Here is a 16,460-nt window from a genome sequence, read left to right as displayed (position 1 = left end):
TCGAAATTGGAGACAAGACGAGATGTTTTACAAAATTTAGGAGACGAGACGAATTGAGACGACGAGAAAACCTTAATTCTCGTCTCGTGAGTAATACTATAAAGGTAACCAAGAAAGTTCTGTCGCTTTTTGTAGAGGTTTGTGTTCGCCCTCACATCGTGAGTTAAAGGCGAATGGAGATAAGGCGAAGGTCAGTTGTTGGTGAGGGTATATCCAAAATACTACCTGGTTGTGGCAGTTCAGTTACACCGTGAACTTGTGTAAGGACAGAGTGAACATGCGACCACCATAGACCGTCATAAGGACGTGTATGCTGTACAAGTTCATACTGGGGCCAAACGCCACTGCAGCGGGCGGAAGGCATGCTAGTTCTTTGTTGAGGATATAGTAACTACACGGACAGTACAGCGGTGGTTTAACGAGTTTCATGACAGTGACAAAACACTCGAAGATGCACCACGTAGCGGAAGACCAACATATGCACAAAATAAAGATCTTCAGCCAACAATTGAGGCGGACAGTGGTCAGACATGAGAGGAATTGGACTACAATTCAGCGTGGGTGGAGAAACCATTCGGCAGCACCTCCATCAAGTTGGGAAGCACTGCAAGTTGGGTCGATTGTTCCCACATGATTTGACTCCGGGCCAGAAGACAACTCGAGCAGACACTTGTGTTTCTTTGCTGTCTCGTCTGAGGAAGGATCCATTTCTGAACAGGGTATTGACATCTGATGAGAAGTGGGTCCTGTACGAAGTTCCACGGCGCCGTCATCATTGGTTAGCATCCCAAGATCCGGTTCCAAAACAGCCGAAACCAGCACTGCACCAGAAGTTCCTCCTGTGTGTTTGGTGGACTGCTTGGGGCATCGTGCATCGGAAACTGCTACCAGCTGGTCAGAGCATCAATGGAATTATGTACTGTCAGCAGTTGAGCCGCGTTCAAGAAAAACTGAAAATTCTGGAGCCAGCACATCTGAATCGCAAAGGGATCCTTCTGTTACAGGACAACGCTAAGCCCCACGTGGCTAGGATGACCCGGGATACCATTCTAGGCCTTGGATAGGAAGCACTATTGCATCCGCCATACTTCCCGGACATTGTACCTTCCGATTATCCTTGGACGATCACCTTAGAGAACGCCAGTTCAAATCCCTAGTGGAGATGTAAGATACTTTCTTCGCTTCATGGCGCACCAAGTTCTACGACGATGGAATCCATGGTCTTCGAGAACGTTGTCAGAAGGTCGTCAATGCTGACGGGGACTATTTTTGATCTTCCAGGTACGTCTTAGGTGACATATCGATGTTTGAAGGTGGTGGGTGAAAAATCGACAGAACTTTTTTGATTACCTTTATAACAACGACTGAGGATAGGAAAACGCATGAAAAAGTAGAATAAAATTTTTTAATAAAGCTTACGAAGTTATTTGAGATGTACTCACCTTATTAGGGATATGATAGATGGAAAGTTAAGAAAGTAAATTTGGCATTCTTGCAACAGGCGACTTATTGCACATGAACAGACATCAAAAGCTAGGAAACTGATAGCTTTACCGAACTATAATAGGAAAACGTATAACATAAATACACATATAGTATACTAATAAATAAATAAATATCTTCTCATATAAAAACTTTAAAATTATATTAATCGACTTCAACAAAAGAGATAAAAAGCACAAAATAATTTATTACTATTAACCATAAAAAATATTGAAGTCTGCGTGAAGTCAAACAGACTACAATCAAATCTTAATGAAATTAATTATGAGTCCCTTGGGAATGCACACTCTTTCAAATCTGAAAATCATATAATCAAAATTGCTTCTCCTATGTCGCAGTTAGCCATGATGATTGTAAAAATACTCCGCTAACGCAGTAGGTAGAGAAACTAGTACACGGGGGGAGGGGGGATTTTTTTGAATTTCCTCCACAACTTTTTATTATCAAAAATCCTATTGTGTATAAATGTAGCACAAATTACCGTAACTGTGGTTCGTAGATCAAAATAATGTTCCCTATAGGGTTTGCTGGTAAATGGGTGGTCCCTAAGCCCAGGCAACCAAGGGAAAGGATACTCCAGAATTCCAGACATGTTAAGAAGTTGCGGGTAAGAGCTCTCAGTGATCCAGGGAAACAAAGAGAGTATAAGTACCCACAGAGCTCCTGGCAAGCTAAGAGAGGGGAGTGACAAGTTGAAACTAATGTTTTCGTAGGTGCTGCAGCTTCTTATGTACTTTATCTCCTGAATCTTCGTAAAACTTCAGTGCTATGCTGACGTTTGTTCTTCTTATTGAAGTGATGCCTGTCGTCTGCTTGCTTGTAGTAATAGAAAAGGAGCACATGGTTTTGTTGATAAGTATGAGACTTTGTTGATAGTATATAACAGTGCACACAGTAATGGTACATCTATCTGAAACCCACTCATTCTAGCATTGTATTAACTTCATGTATAAAATAAAAGGCAAATTCTGACCAAAGCACTAGTAAATAATAGTGTTATAGTTTCGGCAAAGTATCTTTGCCTTTATCATACATTATGAAATACAGTCTCTAAGACAACAGGCATGATTTATCTCAGAAAATGAGAGGCCATATCTAGAAACCAATAAGATCCATCCTTTAATTTTCAACAATCTTTAACCTCCTGAGATCGAGTATTTATTTGTCAAGAAATTTTGACGAAATTTTGTATATTAAGTAACAATAGACCCAATAGTACATATTAAAAAAAAAAAATGTCATACTGCTTTCCTATTGATCGATAATGGGTCGAATTGTATGCAGTACTTTGGGTCTCAAATTGCCATGTATTGCATACAATACACAAGGAAAATTGTATATTTCCCTTCGTAATATAAGCATAAAATATGTAAATCATTAAACTTAAAATTTACTTTACCATGTTTTATTTTCTGAGAAATTATTCAATCAATGTACCTGGATCAGATGCGTTCATAACCCCAATTGTCTTCTTCCCGCCTTCAGCAGACAATAGAGCCACCTGTAGGTAAAAACAAAAAACCTGCCTTTTCTGCAGTAATTTCGACACTTCCCGAATACAATAACCGAGATTCGGGCATGTTCTTAAATATTCGTAGCCATGATGGGCGTTCGAAAAAACGCATTGTATGCAATACGCAGGGTCTCAGGAGGTTAATTAATTACGTACTTGCAATTCTTTATAATACAACTTTCACTTGAAGACAAAGATACTTTACCGAAACTGTAACAATATTATTTATTTCTTAAATAGTATAATGCTTTGGTCAGAATTTGATTTTTATTTTCTACAATAAACGGTATTAACCCTGTGAGCCCTTAAGGAATTTAATAGTCTGGCTTCGAAAATTATTGTTAGATCCCTCATGAAATTTACATGGAATCACTACAAGAGTATACTGTTTTAATGAAAAATAAATCATCATATATGTCAGAACATATATGTAAAATACTTGAAGAAATTCTTGCATGTTATATGCACCACATTCGAACATTCTCGGGCACTTAATGACTTATTGTATGTGAATTTCAAGATCAAACATACCACATTCAACAGGAAAGCTGATGAAATTATTATGCTTTACTATAATCATATATAACACAATATCATCTAATTAAGATGTAGACCATTTTCTTTTTCCTTGGCCTCAGAGATAGTGCCACATAAATAGTGCTAGTAAAATGTTTTTATGACAAGCCAATCACGTGATATTTACAAGAACATACCTGAAGTATGTAATGATTTGCAGGTTTAACCTAAGTCTAAGTTAGGGATGGTACCGAGACCGAGACTAGTCTCGGTCTCGTCTCGGTCTCGTCTCGAATTATCGAGACGAGACCGAGACCGAGACGGGCTTTTATATACCGAGACGAGACCGAGACCGAGACGGATTTTATATAACCGAGACGAGACCGAGACCGAGACAGGCCTCTATAAATCGAGACGAGACCGAGACAAGACTTAGGTCAGTCTCGAAAGTCTCGGTCTCGTCTCGAATATTGATTAAAATTAAAATTGTCTTCACTCAAAATTTCTTTCGTCGCAGTGTTAGATAATATGTGAACGGTTGACTGATGTACAGTCCTATATTTAGGGGGTGCCTATCAGGCTCAAGCCTCTCCCGAAATAAATTTGTGACCATTTTTTTGCACTGCACGTACAGCACAAATGTTTCTTACCCGTTTCTCAAACCTCTCCCGAAACAAAATCCACTGCTGATATAGCCTTCTCTGTCCGTCTCTCTCTCTCTCTTTCTATCTACCTATCTATATCTATCTATCTATCTATCTATCTATCTATCTATATATATATATATATATATATATATATATATATATATATATATATCAACAACGGGTGGGAGGTGATTCCTGACACCAAGATAAGACAAAAAGTATAGACCAAACTGGGTGCACAAATGCTTACTTTTGGAATTATAGGCTGCCGAAAACATGAAAAAATGAACTTTAATGGTCCATAGCTCCAATACTATAGGATCTACGGTAGTCGGGTCAAGACTTTACTTAGGAACTATTATGTGACCTATCCAAAAATACATGTTTCAGAATCCTGCGGTACTCACGCAACAATTTTCATATAAGGAGTTTGGCTAAGGGCATATAATAATACCTCTGTAAAAGCTGTTGCAGAAGTACCGCAAGATACTGATACATGGATATTTGGCTAGGGCACATACTAGTTCTTAGTTGAAGTCTTGACCCGCCTACGGTAGATCCCATAGAATTGGAGCTATGCAGTAGCATAGCTAGAATGTTTTTCAAGGGGGCCAATGAAGGGACCACGAAAATTTTCAGGGGGGCATCTTCAATGAATGGAAAAACTTGATTCATATACTCACAAAACTTGTAAGGTTCAATCACAAGCTAAAATGTACTGTATAATTTAAAAATCATTGAATATGCATATCTTATTCTATCCATTAGGCCTATCCTATCCAAAGCACTATTTTTTAAAAACAGAAATATGATAACTACTTCTTTTTTTAGTAGTCGTTAAGAAAATCAAAGCGAACTAGGAAACAAGTCTGCTTATCATATTTATACAGAGGAACATTACTTCTGAAAGTTGAATGGAAACTGTAAACAACAAGCTGTTCGCAGAACATGCCGCGACATCCTTTGTGAGTGCTCGTGATTGCTGCCGAACATGAGCAAGGGTTAGGTGACTACTCCACTTAGACGTGACGGCGGAGGTTGACTGCTATAATAGAATTGGATATAAGGCGAAGCTCAAGGTTATAGGCAGTAGTCATCTCAAATTTTACCAGCTCGAAAACATTCCTTCTTGCACACATCAGACTAGTTTGCCTGATGGAATGATGGAAGTGAATAAATATCACAAGTTCCAGATTTGTTTTAATACCGCATAATAATATAAGTAGTTATTTATATTATTATGTAGATAAACTGTAATAATAATAATAATAATAATAATAATAATAATAATAATAATAATAATAATAATAATAATAATAATAATAATAAGTAGTAGTAGTAGTAGTAGTAGTAAAAGTAGTAGTAGTAGTAGTAGTACCAAATTATTTAATGATTACTATGCATTTGTTCTATGTCGCCATAGTCAATGAGAATTAACCACTTACTGTACGTATTGTAATAGGTAATGTACGAACACTTCTTTCGTCCAACTCAAGTGTAATGTTTTACTAAAGTGTATGCTATTTGTAAGTAAGTGTCTCATATTTTAGTATAAATTTCAGCATTAAAGCGAATGAGAATGCCGACTGATTTTGCTTTTCTTTCTGGCTCTTTGTCGAAAACAAAGGAGATAACTACGTCAATAAGATATAAGGGTTAAAAGGTAGTTCAGGTGGTGAGATCAATGCATGCATCCTACAGATTTCAGTGAATTAGATCTTGCTTACTACGAACATAAACTAGTAGAGCTATTTTACTCGAAACGCAGAGCAGTGGTTCAGTGGTAGAGCGTCCACCTTTGATCCGATCACAGCTCGCGTCAAGTGAACTTTGTGGTGGACAAACACCACGTGCGTGGGTTTTCTTGGGGTTCTCCCGTTTCCTCTCAGTTTCTTCATTCCACCATTTCGTTCATCTCTCGTCGTCACCGTCACCATTAGCCTAGTTGGCATATCCGTGGGACGTAAATCTTGATTTCATTTCGGAACGCAGACTATTGCAACATACGGTATTCTGCAGTTGGTAACTCTGCTGTGGAGAGATGTTTTGGTAGTAGTTTCACTTGTGGCTACGACTCACTTAGCGTTTGTAAACCTATAGCTATATCACTGTGTGGGGGGCACTAGGGGGGCAAGATTTTGAGCAAGGGGGCCTGGCCTCCCTGACCTTCCCTTGGCTCCACCACTGGAGCTGTGGAACATTAAAATTCATTTTTTTTTCATATTTTTGGCAGCGTGTAACTCCGAAAGGAAGCATTTTGTCTTATCTTGGTGTTAGGAATCACCTCCCAATCGTCGATGTTGTTTTATATATATACAGGCGTCATTTGTAATACTGGGTGCAACACCCTTATTTCATGTGGCTACGTACGTCAGTAAGTGAGAGCACCAATTACTCCTGTGAGAACAGTAAGCATCGCTCTCACTTACTGACTATGTCGCCATAGAAATGAGGGCGTTTCACCCAGTATTAAGATTGACACCACTGTCTTGTCCTCGTTTTCTCCTAAAATCTGGACGGGTTTTTTCTTCAGTGTATATGCAATTATTCAAAGACTTACAGTTAGTAATACGCATTGTGTTAATTTTTGGGTTAACTTGTTTTAGTTTAACGTCCCACAGTTATGCTAGGGCGGCTAAAGGAGACGTGGAGCTACTGATTATAGTGGAACCACTTTGGTCGTTCAACTGTACCCACACCGGGAATCGAACTTGGGACCACGCGAATTGTAGTTAAGTATGCTGCTTACGGCTCTGCTGTAGTCAAACGTGCTGCAGTCTGCTTACGTCTCTGCGTGACATCATTGAAATTCTATGGTTAATCAGAGCAAAAATAAATAAAATAAAATAAAAATAAATAAATAATTTTTAAAACTTTTTATACTTCACATAAGCTACTGGGAAGAATAGTACGAAGAGTAAAACTAGATATTTCCAAAAGGAAACAAATTATTGTTTTGTCCTACTTAGATGAGTATCAATAACTCTATGGACCCACAAAGCTGATTTCGTCGCCACCGAGAGGCGACATTTTCCCTAGCGTACAAAGAGATAGATCTGCAGTATTCATGACAATTTATTTAAATTATAGCACTAAATTCTTCAATTTCTTACGTATTATCCTTTCCTTATTTCTCAGAGTAGAAATTTTGTAAGCCTGACTGGGTTTTTCGACGCCCTTATGGGTGAGGACCCCGGGACACTGTCCCAGTTGCTCCTGCCTAGTTACGGCTCTGGATATATGCATAGTAATGCATTACGACCTTACGATCTCGTATAAGAAACAGAATGTACTTAAATTGAGACGCGAACTATGCGAAATATCGGACTTTGAATCTAACTTGTTTGGTGATTCAACCCAAGACCACACATAACAAAGGTGAGTGTCTTAGCTCCCACCACACGGTTCAGGAAATCCGTGTTATAAAGTGTAAATTAAATACGTATATATGAAACGCTAATAAAGCATTTGATCAATTAGAAACAAAATATATTGTAGTAATAATTTACCCTATTTGTTAAGATCATGAATGTTATATTCTGTTTTTAAAATGACAGTCAAAGCAGAATGTATTGGACAATAAATGAGGTATTGTAAAATTTCAATTTCGGTCCGATTTAATACTTTCGTGCTGCTATGTGTTGTGTTATCCGTTAGGAGGTATTGATCAATTCTGATTCAAAGGAAGGAAATAAACTACTATATAGTACTGGAGTTAATTTAATGGAGTTTAATTGTATAGGCAGTACTGAGGCTATTTGAGACAAAGTCTATTGCTAGAAAGTGAAATATGGGTTACTATTAGGGTTTTATCCCAGATATGATATACCCACAGACATGGGCGGCGATTAGGGGGACAAAGGGGGGCAGTTGTCCCCCCCCACCTTTTCGAAATTACCCATTAATGTATATAGTTTCATTTGGAAATATAAAGTTTTGTATGTATTATTGGTTCATAGAATAAAAATGGTGCCATAAAATATTTGTCGTTCCATGAGTACTTATTGGTTGTCTTCCCGTGGAATTAAGAAAGCTACAGGAATTGCGTTTGAACTGCTACTAAAAATGGACCAAAAATTAACCTATTGGAGCGCCACAATTAGAGCGTACTTTAATTTCTTCTTGCAAGGGCTCGATATGTTAGTCAGCTACAAATTGAGATAACATTTCGCAAGAAAAGAAGTCCTTCACAAGTTATTCTTTAATTGCACAAAAATCGACAGTTCCTAAAATGTATTTTGTTCTTTCTAATAATAAGGAATATTTTGATTTGATTTTTTTCAGTTTAACATTCTGTTTAGCAGCGAAGTTATGTGAGACGTGGACTTAATTATCAACGTGGAGTTCGCACCACGTGAGCTCCCCCCGGGGAATCGAGCCCGGGTCTCCCACGTCAAAGGCGTGTACGCTAACCGCTTAGCCACGAAGGAGCTCAGTAAGGAATATTAATTTTGCAGTATAATATAGGAGTTTAGGGGTGTACATATACAGTTTTGTATATACAATTCAATTTATTAAATTTAGCATAATTCTAGATTTTAGAATTATTTTGTATAACTGAAATGTGGAGTCACTAAGTATTGCTGAGTTTTGATATATTCCAATAAAGTGAAAACTGTACTTAATGGCAGCGAACTTGTTTCGGGAAGCTGCAAAAGTATTTCTTTAAATGTCGTAGCATATGCTTGTAGTATTCACTGTCATTCTAAGAGTAATAACTATATAATAGCATGCGTGGAATTAAAAACTAGTTGTTCATTAATTTCCAGTTTTAATATAACTTTTGCAAAACAAGCCCCATTATTCATTACTATGATTATTTGATTAATATTATCCTTTCTGTTTATTTGTTTTACAAATTTATTAAATATGCCTCTAATCTGATCACACAATTTTCCACACAGATATTCATGAGCAAGGAATCAAATCCCTTCTTACACCTTCGTTGTTTAAGAGTACAAAGGGCTAGTGTCTACTTGCGTTTCTCTTGTCAATTTACTTAATAAAATATGAAATACGATATACAGTATTTTAACTGAAAAAGATAGTATCCTATTAGTTATACAATCTTTCGCCAAACAAAGTGTTACAAGCAACCAGGAAAACTAACATTGATATCAAATATTCAGATCATGTCTTGCCCCTCCCCCCACTTTTAACGTCCAACCGCCGCCACTGCCCACAGATGATTGAACCTGGAACACACGCATGGAAAACATTAGCGCTAGCAAATTAGCTATGAAGAGGTACAGCGTACCATAATAGTCAGGAATGAAGGCAAAAAATAAGAAGCGGAAACGACAAACTGTACGATAATAATACTTTCACAATTTTAATTTCACACTGTTTATTTCGAGACTTTCGAGACGAGACCGAGATTTGGTCCTCGAGACCGAGACCGAGATCGAGACAAGCATCTATTGACCGAGACGAGACCGAGACCGAGACGGCGATTTTTGACTCGAGACGAGACCGAGACAGCTATTTATCAACCGAGACGATACCGAGACTGTACAAAGTCTCGTCTCGTCTCGTCTCGATACCATCCCTAGTCTAAGTCTATAATATTGTATTTCGTTTTTATCTAGTAAGTTATCTGTTGCCATGCCTTTTCCCCTTTTATAGTAAAATGTCTTAACATCGCCTAAACCAGTAACATATAGAGAAATAAATCTCATCGTTAATCATTCAAACGGCTGAAAATTAATTTTAGACTTGTCTATCCATTCGATGGGACTAACAGCAGCTACTGTTTCATGTACTGTCCCTTTGTTCAGTCCCTCCCCTTCTGTTTTCCACATTTTACAAGAATTTATCCAGCTTAGAGCTTTGTCTGTCCTCTGCTTAGTTTAAATGATACAATTGCTATATTACACCAGTACACGAATACTCACAATTAAGGGCAAGTATAGGATAGGTCACTTGCTGCTATAGATGCGACCCAATAGGCCACCTATTGTGAGCATGCCAAAAATTGTAACTGATGGCTAGACTAAGAAGGCAAAGTTGTTATGTGAAAACAAAGAAATTATCCAAGAATAGTAATTAACGGAATCTTCTCAATTAAAACACTTTGGGACTGTTTACAAAGATATTATTCTAAAAACGGACAAAAATTAAAATCCATTTACAGTAGACTACTGACTATGTGGGCTAATGTATCGGCCTAATATGTCGAAAGGGCAGGCCGAATAACAAAAAACCGGATAGGCTGTAGTCCTTTATTTACTCAATTTCTGACCTATCTATACCACTTAAAAATACAGGCCCTTATGCAGTCATTCTGAGGAGTGATTAGTGTCATACTAAAGTTCGACTAACTTATGTTTTCTACAATAGTCAGGCCTTTAGTATGACGCTAATCATACTTCAAGACGACTCTGCATAAGGCGGATAGTTTTTGTACGAAAACTTGATGTTATTGATATTTTCTGACTTTTCAGTACAGGCCAGTACTTCATAAATATTTTTTTATAAACTGTCCTGTACATTTTGAGAATAACAGAAATTCCAAAAACAAAAGTAATGTACACATTCCAAAATAAATTGTATAATGTCTAATTTATTTGCGCTAACATAGAAATGTACACTTATGCAGTATGAAAACATACAATCCGAAAATAAACGAAATATTGACATAAAACGTAGGCCTAATTTTTGAAAAAGATTTAAACTCATGTTACTATTCATTAATAAATGATTATACAAATTTGAAAAAATAGGCCTATTATAAAAGAGTGAAACTTATAGTTTCTAGTTTTTGCAAGTTCTTAAATAGATAACTGCTTCTCCTTAGCGAAGTCGTGTTTTTATTTTAAAAGTAGATCGTTCAGAAATACTTTTCCTGATTTTATTGCGGAAATTTCTTCTTACTAGGTTGGATAGTCTGGATTTTATTGTAATTGCATGTATCGAGGAGTTTCATTTCAGACTTCGCTTGAGGCGGGGACCACCGACATAAGACTTTCACGTTTCGTACTAGTATATTAGTAGACAATCGATTAAAGTATATGTATTTCGCAAACTCTTGAGGGGTGGGGAATTGCCCTCTGCATTTAACACAGACTTAAACAAAATGAAAGTACTACATTAACATCAACATTTACAAATGACTTTTACTAATGTTTTAATGTTTATGCTTCGCGACTTATAAGAAATATCCGTACGGTCCCAATTTCTGTTAAACTAGGCCCTGTCTACTATGACATGATGGATATCCCACTAGCATAAATTAAACATTTTGTGACTATTTTTGCCAACAGATGGTAGACCACAGGGAGATATGTGTTTAATTTATATCAATTAGTCCACTATCAGTCACATAAGCGTCAGCTTTGATTTTAACTTGTAGACGAACTATTTATATGGTTAAGCCTACTGTCTTATGTAAAGTGACCTTCCTACGCATGTCATTTAAAGAAACTATTTGAGTAAGAATGGGCGTAACAATAGAAAATAATCACATATTCTCCGGTTTTTTTCCCCTCTAGAATCGACTACGCGTATTAGGTTGAAGTAATGTCGCATTCTTTGATGCAGGCTTACTTTAGAGGGAATAGTCATTATGGCTATAAATGTAATGTTTTCTGACAAGTGAGTAAAATTACACTCAAACTGACTGACAAACTTTTATTCATGTTTAATTGGTTGCTTGTGCAAAGAAATTTGTTTCGTGAACCAGCCGTGAGTGCAGAAACCTAACGCATGAATAGTAAGCTATGGCAGGCGAGTATTACAGAGCTTTAAAACATAGTTAAAGTCAATTTTATTTAAAATACGCTACCTTATCTAACCTCCTTTGTGAAGAGAAAATTTTATCCAACCAGTATAGTATATAGTGGTAACATACGTAGGATTTCAAAAAGGGGAAACTGTTCAAGCTTACAAGTTAATATCACTTCATGTGTTTGTATACATATTTTATAATGTGATAATTTTTGCATAATATCTTGCTTAAAGGGGGATTGAAACCCATAGAACACTCCTCCTTGCATACGCCATTGTTATGTAGTAATTTTGTACTGGCAGCTCTATTCATAATCTGCACAATATATTGTTTACAATTATCACATGTCACACAATGTTCCAGTGTTCATTTCAGTACACTTTACACACTTGAATAACACTTTCGAGCAGAGGGAAGTAGAGCATCTTCATCCTTGACAGCACACAATGCTATTGTTAAGGAAGTTTAGAAGACAATGGGCGTTAATTTTTTTCTCTCAAATTCTTCGCTGTACTATTACCTTACAGGTGTGTCGCATGCAATTCTGTTTCGTTCTAATATAACACATTTCGGCCTATGTTTAGCAGAAGGGGTCCAGATCTTTTCTCTAAAAAATGATACAATTGTGGCAATTTCTGTTCACATTCGGTTAGTTTAGGGTAGGGTTGGTTAGTTTAAGTAAGGTTAGGCTAGTTTAGGTTACGTTAGGTTAGTTTAGTTTATGTTATATTAGCGTAGGAGTCCCGCATAATTTTCCAAAAAATGATAGAATGTCGCTTATTTCTACTAATATTACGTTAGTTTAGGTTAGTTCAGGTTAGCTTACGTTAGTTTATGTTAGGTTAGGTTAGATTTGGTTACGTTATGTTACGTTTAAGTACTTGCATCATCCATTTCTCCTGTAAATTTTGTGTTTTTTACGTGCTTTTGGACCCCTTGTACTAAACATACCCCCACATTTCTAATATAAATTTTGTAAGTGTTCATGCACCTGCTCTTAATCGTTACTGTCGATCTTACTACTATCGACAGTCAACAGCCTGTTATCTCAGTGAAATGAGAACGTGATAGTGCTATTTTATAATATACATAAGAATTTGTTTGAAAACCTGTCAACACTGGAATGCCTATCAACGCAGAGCCCTCTGATAACCAAGGATGTTATAAAATAGAGGATCTGCCTATACAACAAAACCATGAAGTCATACGTCACAGTTTCTCTACCCCCAATTCCCGCTCCGCCCAACACGATCGCAATGTTTTGAGCCAACATTCATGGAGGAAACGAGAGTAACCAATCAGACTTGGTGCTCTCATACATGCTCAGTTGTTTCATGGCTTCAATAAATTAATAGAATGAAGATACATATGAGCAGATCCTGTATTTTATAACATCCTTGCTGATATAATTTCGGAGATAACATTTTTTAGATAGTATCTATATTATAAAATTGAAAGTGACTATGTTTGTGACTCTTAATCTCTTGAACCGCCCGACAGATCTGGATCAAATTTTCAACGTAGATGCGGTTCTGGCCTGGGAGTGTTTTTAGCTATTTACTTTGACGGTAGAACTTAGGGGAGGAGGAGGGGCATAGAAAAAATAACTAAAACTTAATAACTCTTGAACCACCCAACCGATCTTGATCACATTTTCAATGTAGGTGAGGTTTGGGACTGGGATGATTGTTATCATTTGACTTTGACGGAGCAACGTCGGGGAGGGGGTGGAGCGGGAAATATACAAAAATCAATAAATATAAAAATAAAAGTGACTATGTTTGTGAATTAATAACTCTTGAACGACCCGATCGATCTCAATCATATTTTCAACACAAGTTCAAACCTGGGAAGTTTTTTATCTTTTCATTTTGACGGTAGATCTTAGGGGAGGGGGAGGGGAGGAAGGGAAATATGTAAGAATGAATAAAACTTAATAACTCTTGAACAACCCGACCGATCTCGAACAAACTTTCAACATAGATAAGGTTCGGGCCTGGGATGTTTTCTTCATTTCACTTTTACAGTGCAATGAAGGGGAGGGGAAGGGGGAAGATATATGTAAAAAAAAAAAAAAGTAAAAATAAAAGTGACTGTCTTTGTGACTTCATTACGCTTAAACCATCCGACCGATCTTAACCAAATTTTCAACATAGATGAGGTTCAGATATGAGGTGGATTTTATCATATCACTTTAACTGTAGAACTTAGGGGAGGGCGATGGGAGGGGATAAATCTATAAAAGTAAATGAAACTTAATAACTCTTGAGCCACCAGACCTATCTTGATCAAACTTTCAACATAGATAAAGTTTGGGCCTGGGATGTTTTTATCATTTCACTTTTACGGTACAACCTAGGGGAGGGAGAGGGGGAGATATTTACAAAAATAATAAAAATAAAAGTGACCGTCAGTTTTCAATATGGATATATATATATATATATATATATATATATATATATATATATATACGGTATATATATATATATATATATATATATATATATATATATATATATATATATATATATATATATATACAATCAAGGAGCACTTTAGTAATACTAAAAAGTGAGTGACTAACGAAACATATTAATATTTTTTCTTAATTTAACCCAGGGAAGTAAGCAATTGATGCTAGTATAATATAACACACTTGAATAAAATTAAATATTCAATTAAAATTACTCAACCATGTTTTCTTCCTTTCAGTGGTCGAATTTTTCTTTGCTGAAGATATGCCATGTCCAAGATATCTTGAATTGGAATTCAATCCGTAAGTTGGAGTATTGTTACTTGTTTATTAGTCGAATGCATAACCTTATTTATAATACAAAAATAAATAAATAAATAAATCAGTCTTTAAGTAACGCTAATATACGAAATTAAGCCATTTAAAAGTTAAGTTTGTGACGGGAATAAACGTCTTCGCTGCTGATGTAGTAGAATAGAGGGGGTTCATACCCGTGGGAAAATTTTGGCCGTCGGAAGGTTCCCACGGGGCTTAAACCGGTGTAAACCAGTATGTTGCTATGCTAGTATAAGGAAGTATACTCTTGGACGCCTACCAGATGTAGAAACAAGATAAAACATGCCTTTTTCGTGTTCTTGTCGTGTATTGGCTAATAATTTGAATCCCCAACCCCCCACCCCTCTTGCGAAGAGCGTAAGCGGAACGTATGTGCTTGTGTAGATCATTCTGTTAGCAGCTGTTGCAAAGGAAGAAACGTCAAAATTTAAAGATGTCATCGTCAATGAGTTTATTAGATAAGCTTAATAAGCCATCAATGATACCCTTTACAAAAATGCGAGATTTGGAGAGTGGAGTACCATTTCGTATTGTAAACTGTAAGATAATTACAACGGTATATGGCAGGAAGGCATGTGTGACATTTGAAGGAGGTGAAAAAGTGATTTTACCTGGACGTTGTACTGAAAAATTGGAAGCAGATAATGGTGCATTATTAACGTATTTACAAAGTGGGAATGTCTGTTTAATATATAAAGGAATGAAGATTAATGTATCTGGACGTAACATGCACGATCTTGAATTTACTGAACTGGTTTACTCATCGTAAGTGTATGGTAACCTGTACAAACAAGATGAAACATGAATTTTCCTCTTCACCCCTTCCTCTTCATGCATACACAGTCATCTGTATGCATAGTGTCGTTATTCTGTGCTGGGCAGCGACTGGAGTAACATGTCTTTGAGTGCTTGTGCAGCAACTATGGACACCAAGAAAGAGTACTTGTTAAATGTTGAATATGGACTTAATTCAATGAAAACCAAATTAATTTGTATTGGACTGGATAGTGATACATTTGAACCAGTGATTCGTGTTGGCAAAGGACTTGTGTTTGGAGTGAAGATAAATTTGGCAGAGTGGGAGAAACTTGTACATTTGACCCCGTTTGTTACGGACTATTTAAATTCTCAAGTGGAAATTACATTTATAAAATCTATTGGTCGAAAAAACGAACTGGTGGTACGAAAACTAATGGGTGAAAAATTAGTGATGTTAGAGAAGAAAGGAACACTTCATGCTCCTCGAAACATTGTGTACTTAACTTCAAGTGATTGGCTTTATTTCTTGGAAATATTACCAAGTATTGAACATGCTGTGAAAAATAGTAAAGTTTGTAGTGTTGTGCTACGTGAATATTTTGACTTGTGTACAGATACTATTCGTAATCATGTACAATCGCAGTATCTTACATGCAGAGGACTTGCCGGAATCCATACTTGTGTTGATGAACAGAGTATTATTAATGGTATGAACATCTGTTTTCCAAGTGTCTCTCTTGATAAGAACAGTGATGTGAACAATGATGGTGAACGATTAAAATTGGAAATGAAAGTATTTTGCAAACAAAAACTCATAGATTCAATTATGGCTGATTTATTTGATAGTGTATCGATACAGCCATGGTGGGGGAAACCGATACTCAGCCTTCGGAGGGTATCAATGAAGTGAACGTCTCTTCATAAAGAAGAAGAAAATTGATTTGTTGTTTTCATGTATACTAAACAACGTAATATCAAATGTAATAA

At 36.6% G+C, this 16,460-nt stretch overlaps 1 protein-coding gene across 2 annotated transcripts in view; it reads left to right on the top strand.

The window, feature by feature from the left end:
- LOC145670604 (uncharacterized) overlaps positions 1-16,460 on the top strand; it is a 123,880-nt gene that overhangs the window by 49,891 nt on the left and 57,529 nt on the right. For both annotated transcript variants that reach the window (XM_081739397.1, XM_081739398.1), the window contains exon 4: positions 14,618-14,681. In XM_081739397.1, the coding sequence (XP_081595523.1) occupies positions 14,618-14,681 (64 nt within the window). The remainder of the gene's footprint in view (positions 1-14,617; positions 14,682-16,460) is intronic.

Source organism: Thermobia domestica, chromosome 14 (assembly GCF_964235325.1).
Source record: "Thermobia domestica chromosome 14, izTheDome1.hap1.1, whole genome shotgun sequence".
NCBI lineage: Eukaryota > Metazoa > Arthropoda > Insecta > Zygentoma > Lepismatidae > Thermobia > Thermobia domestica.
Note: the sequence above shows the minus strand (reverse complement) of the source record. Positions and strands in the feature narration are given on the sequence as shown.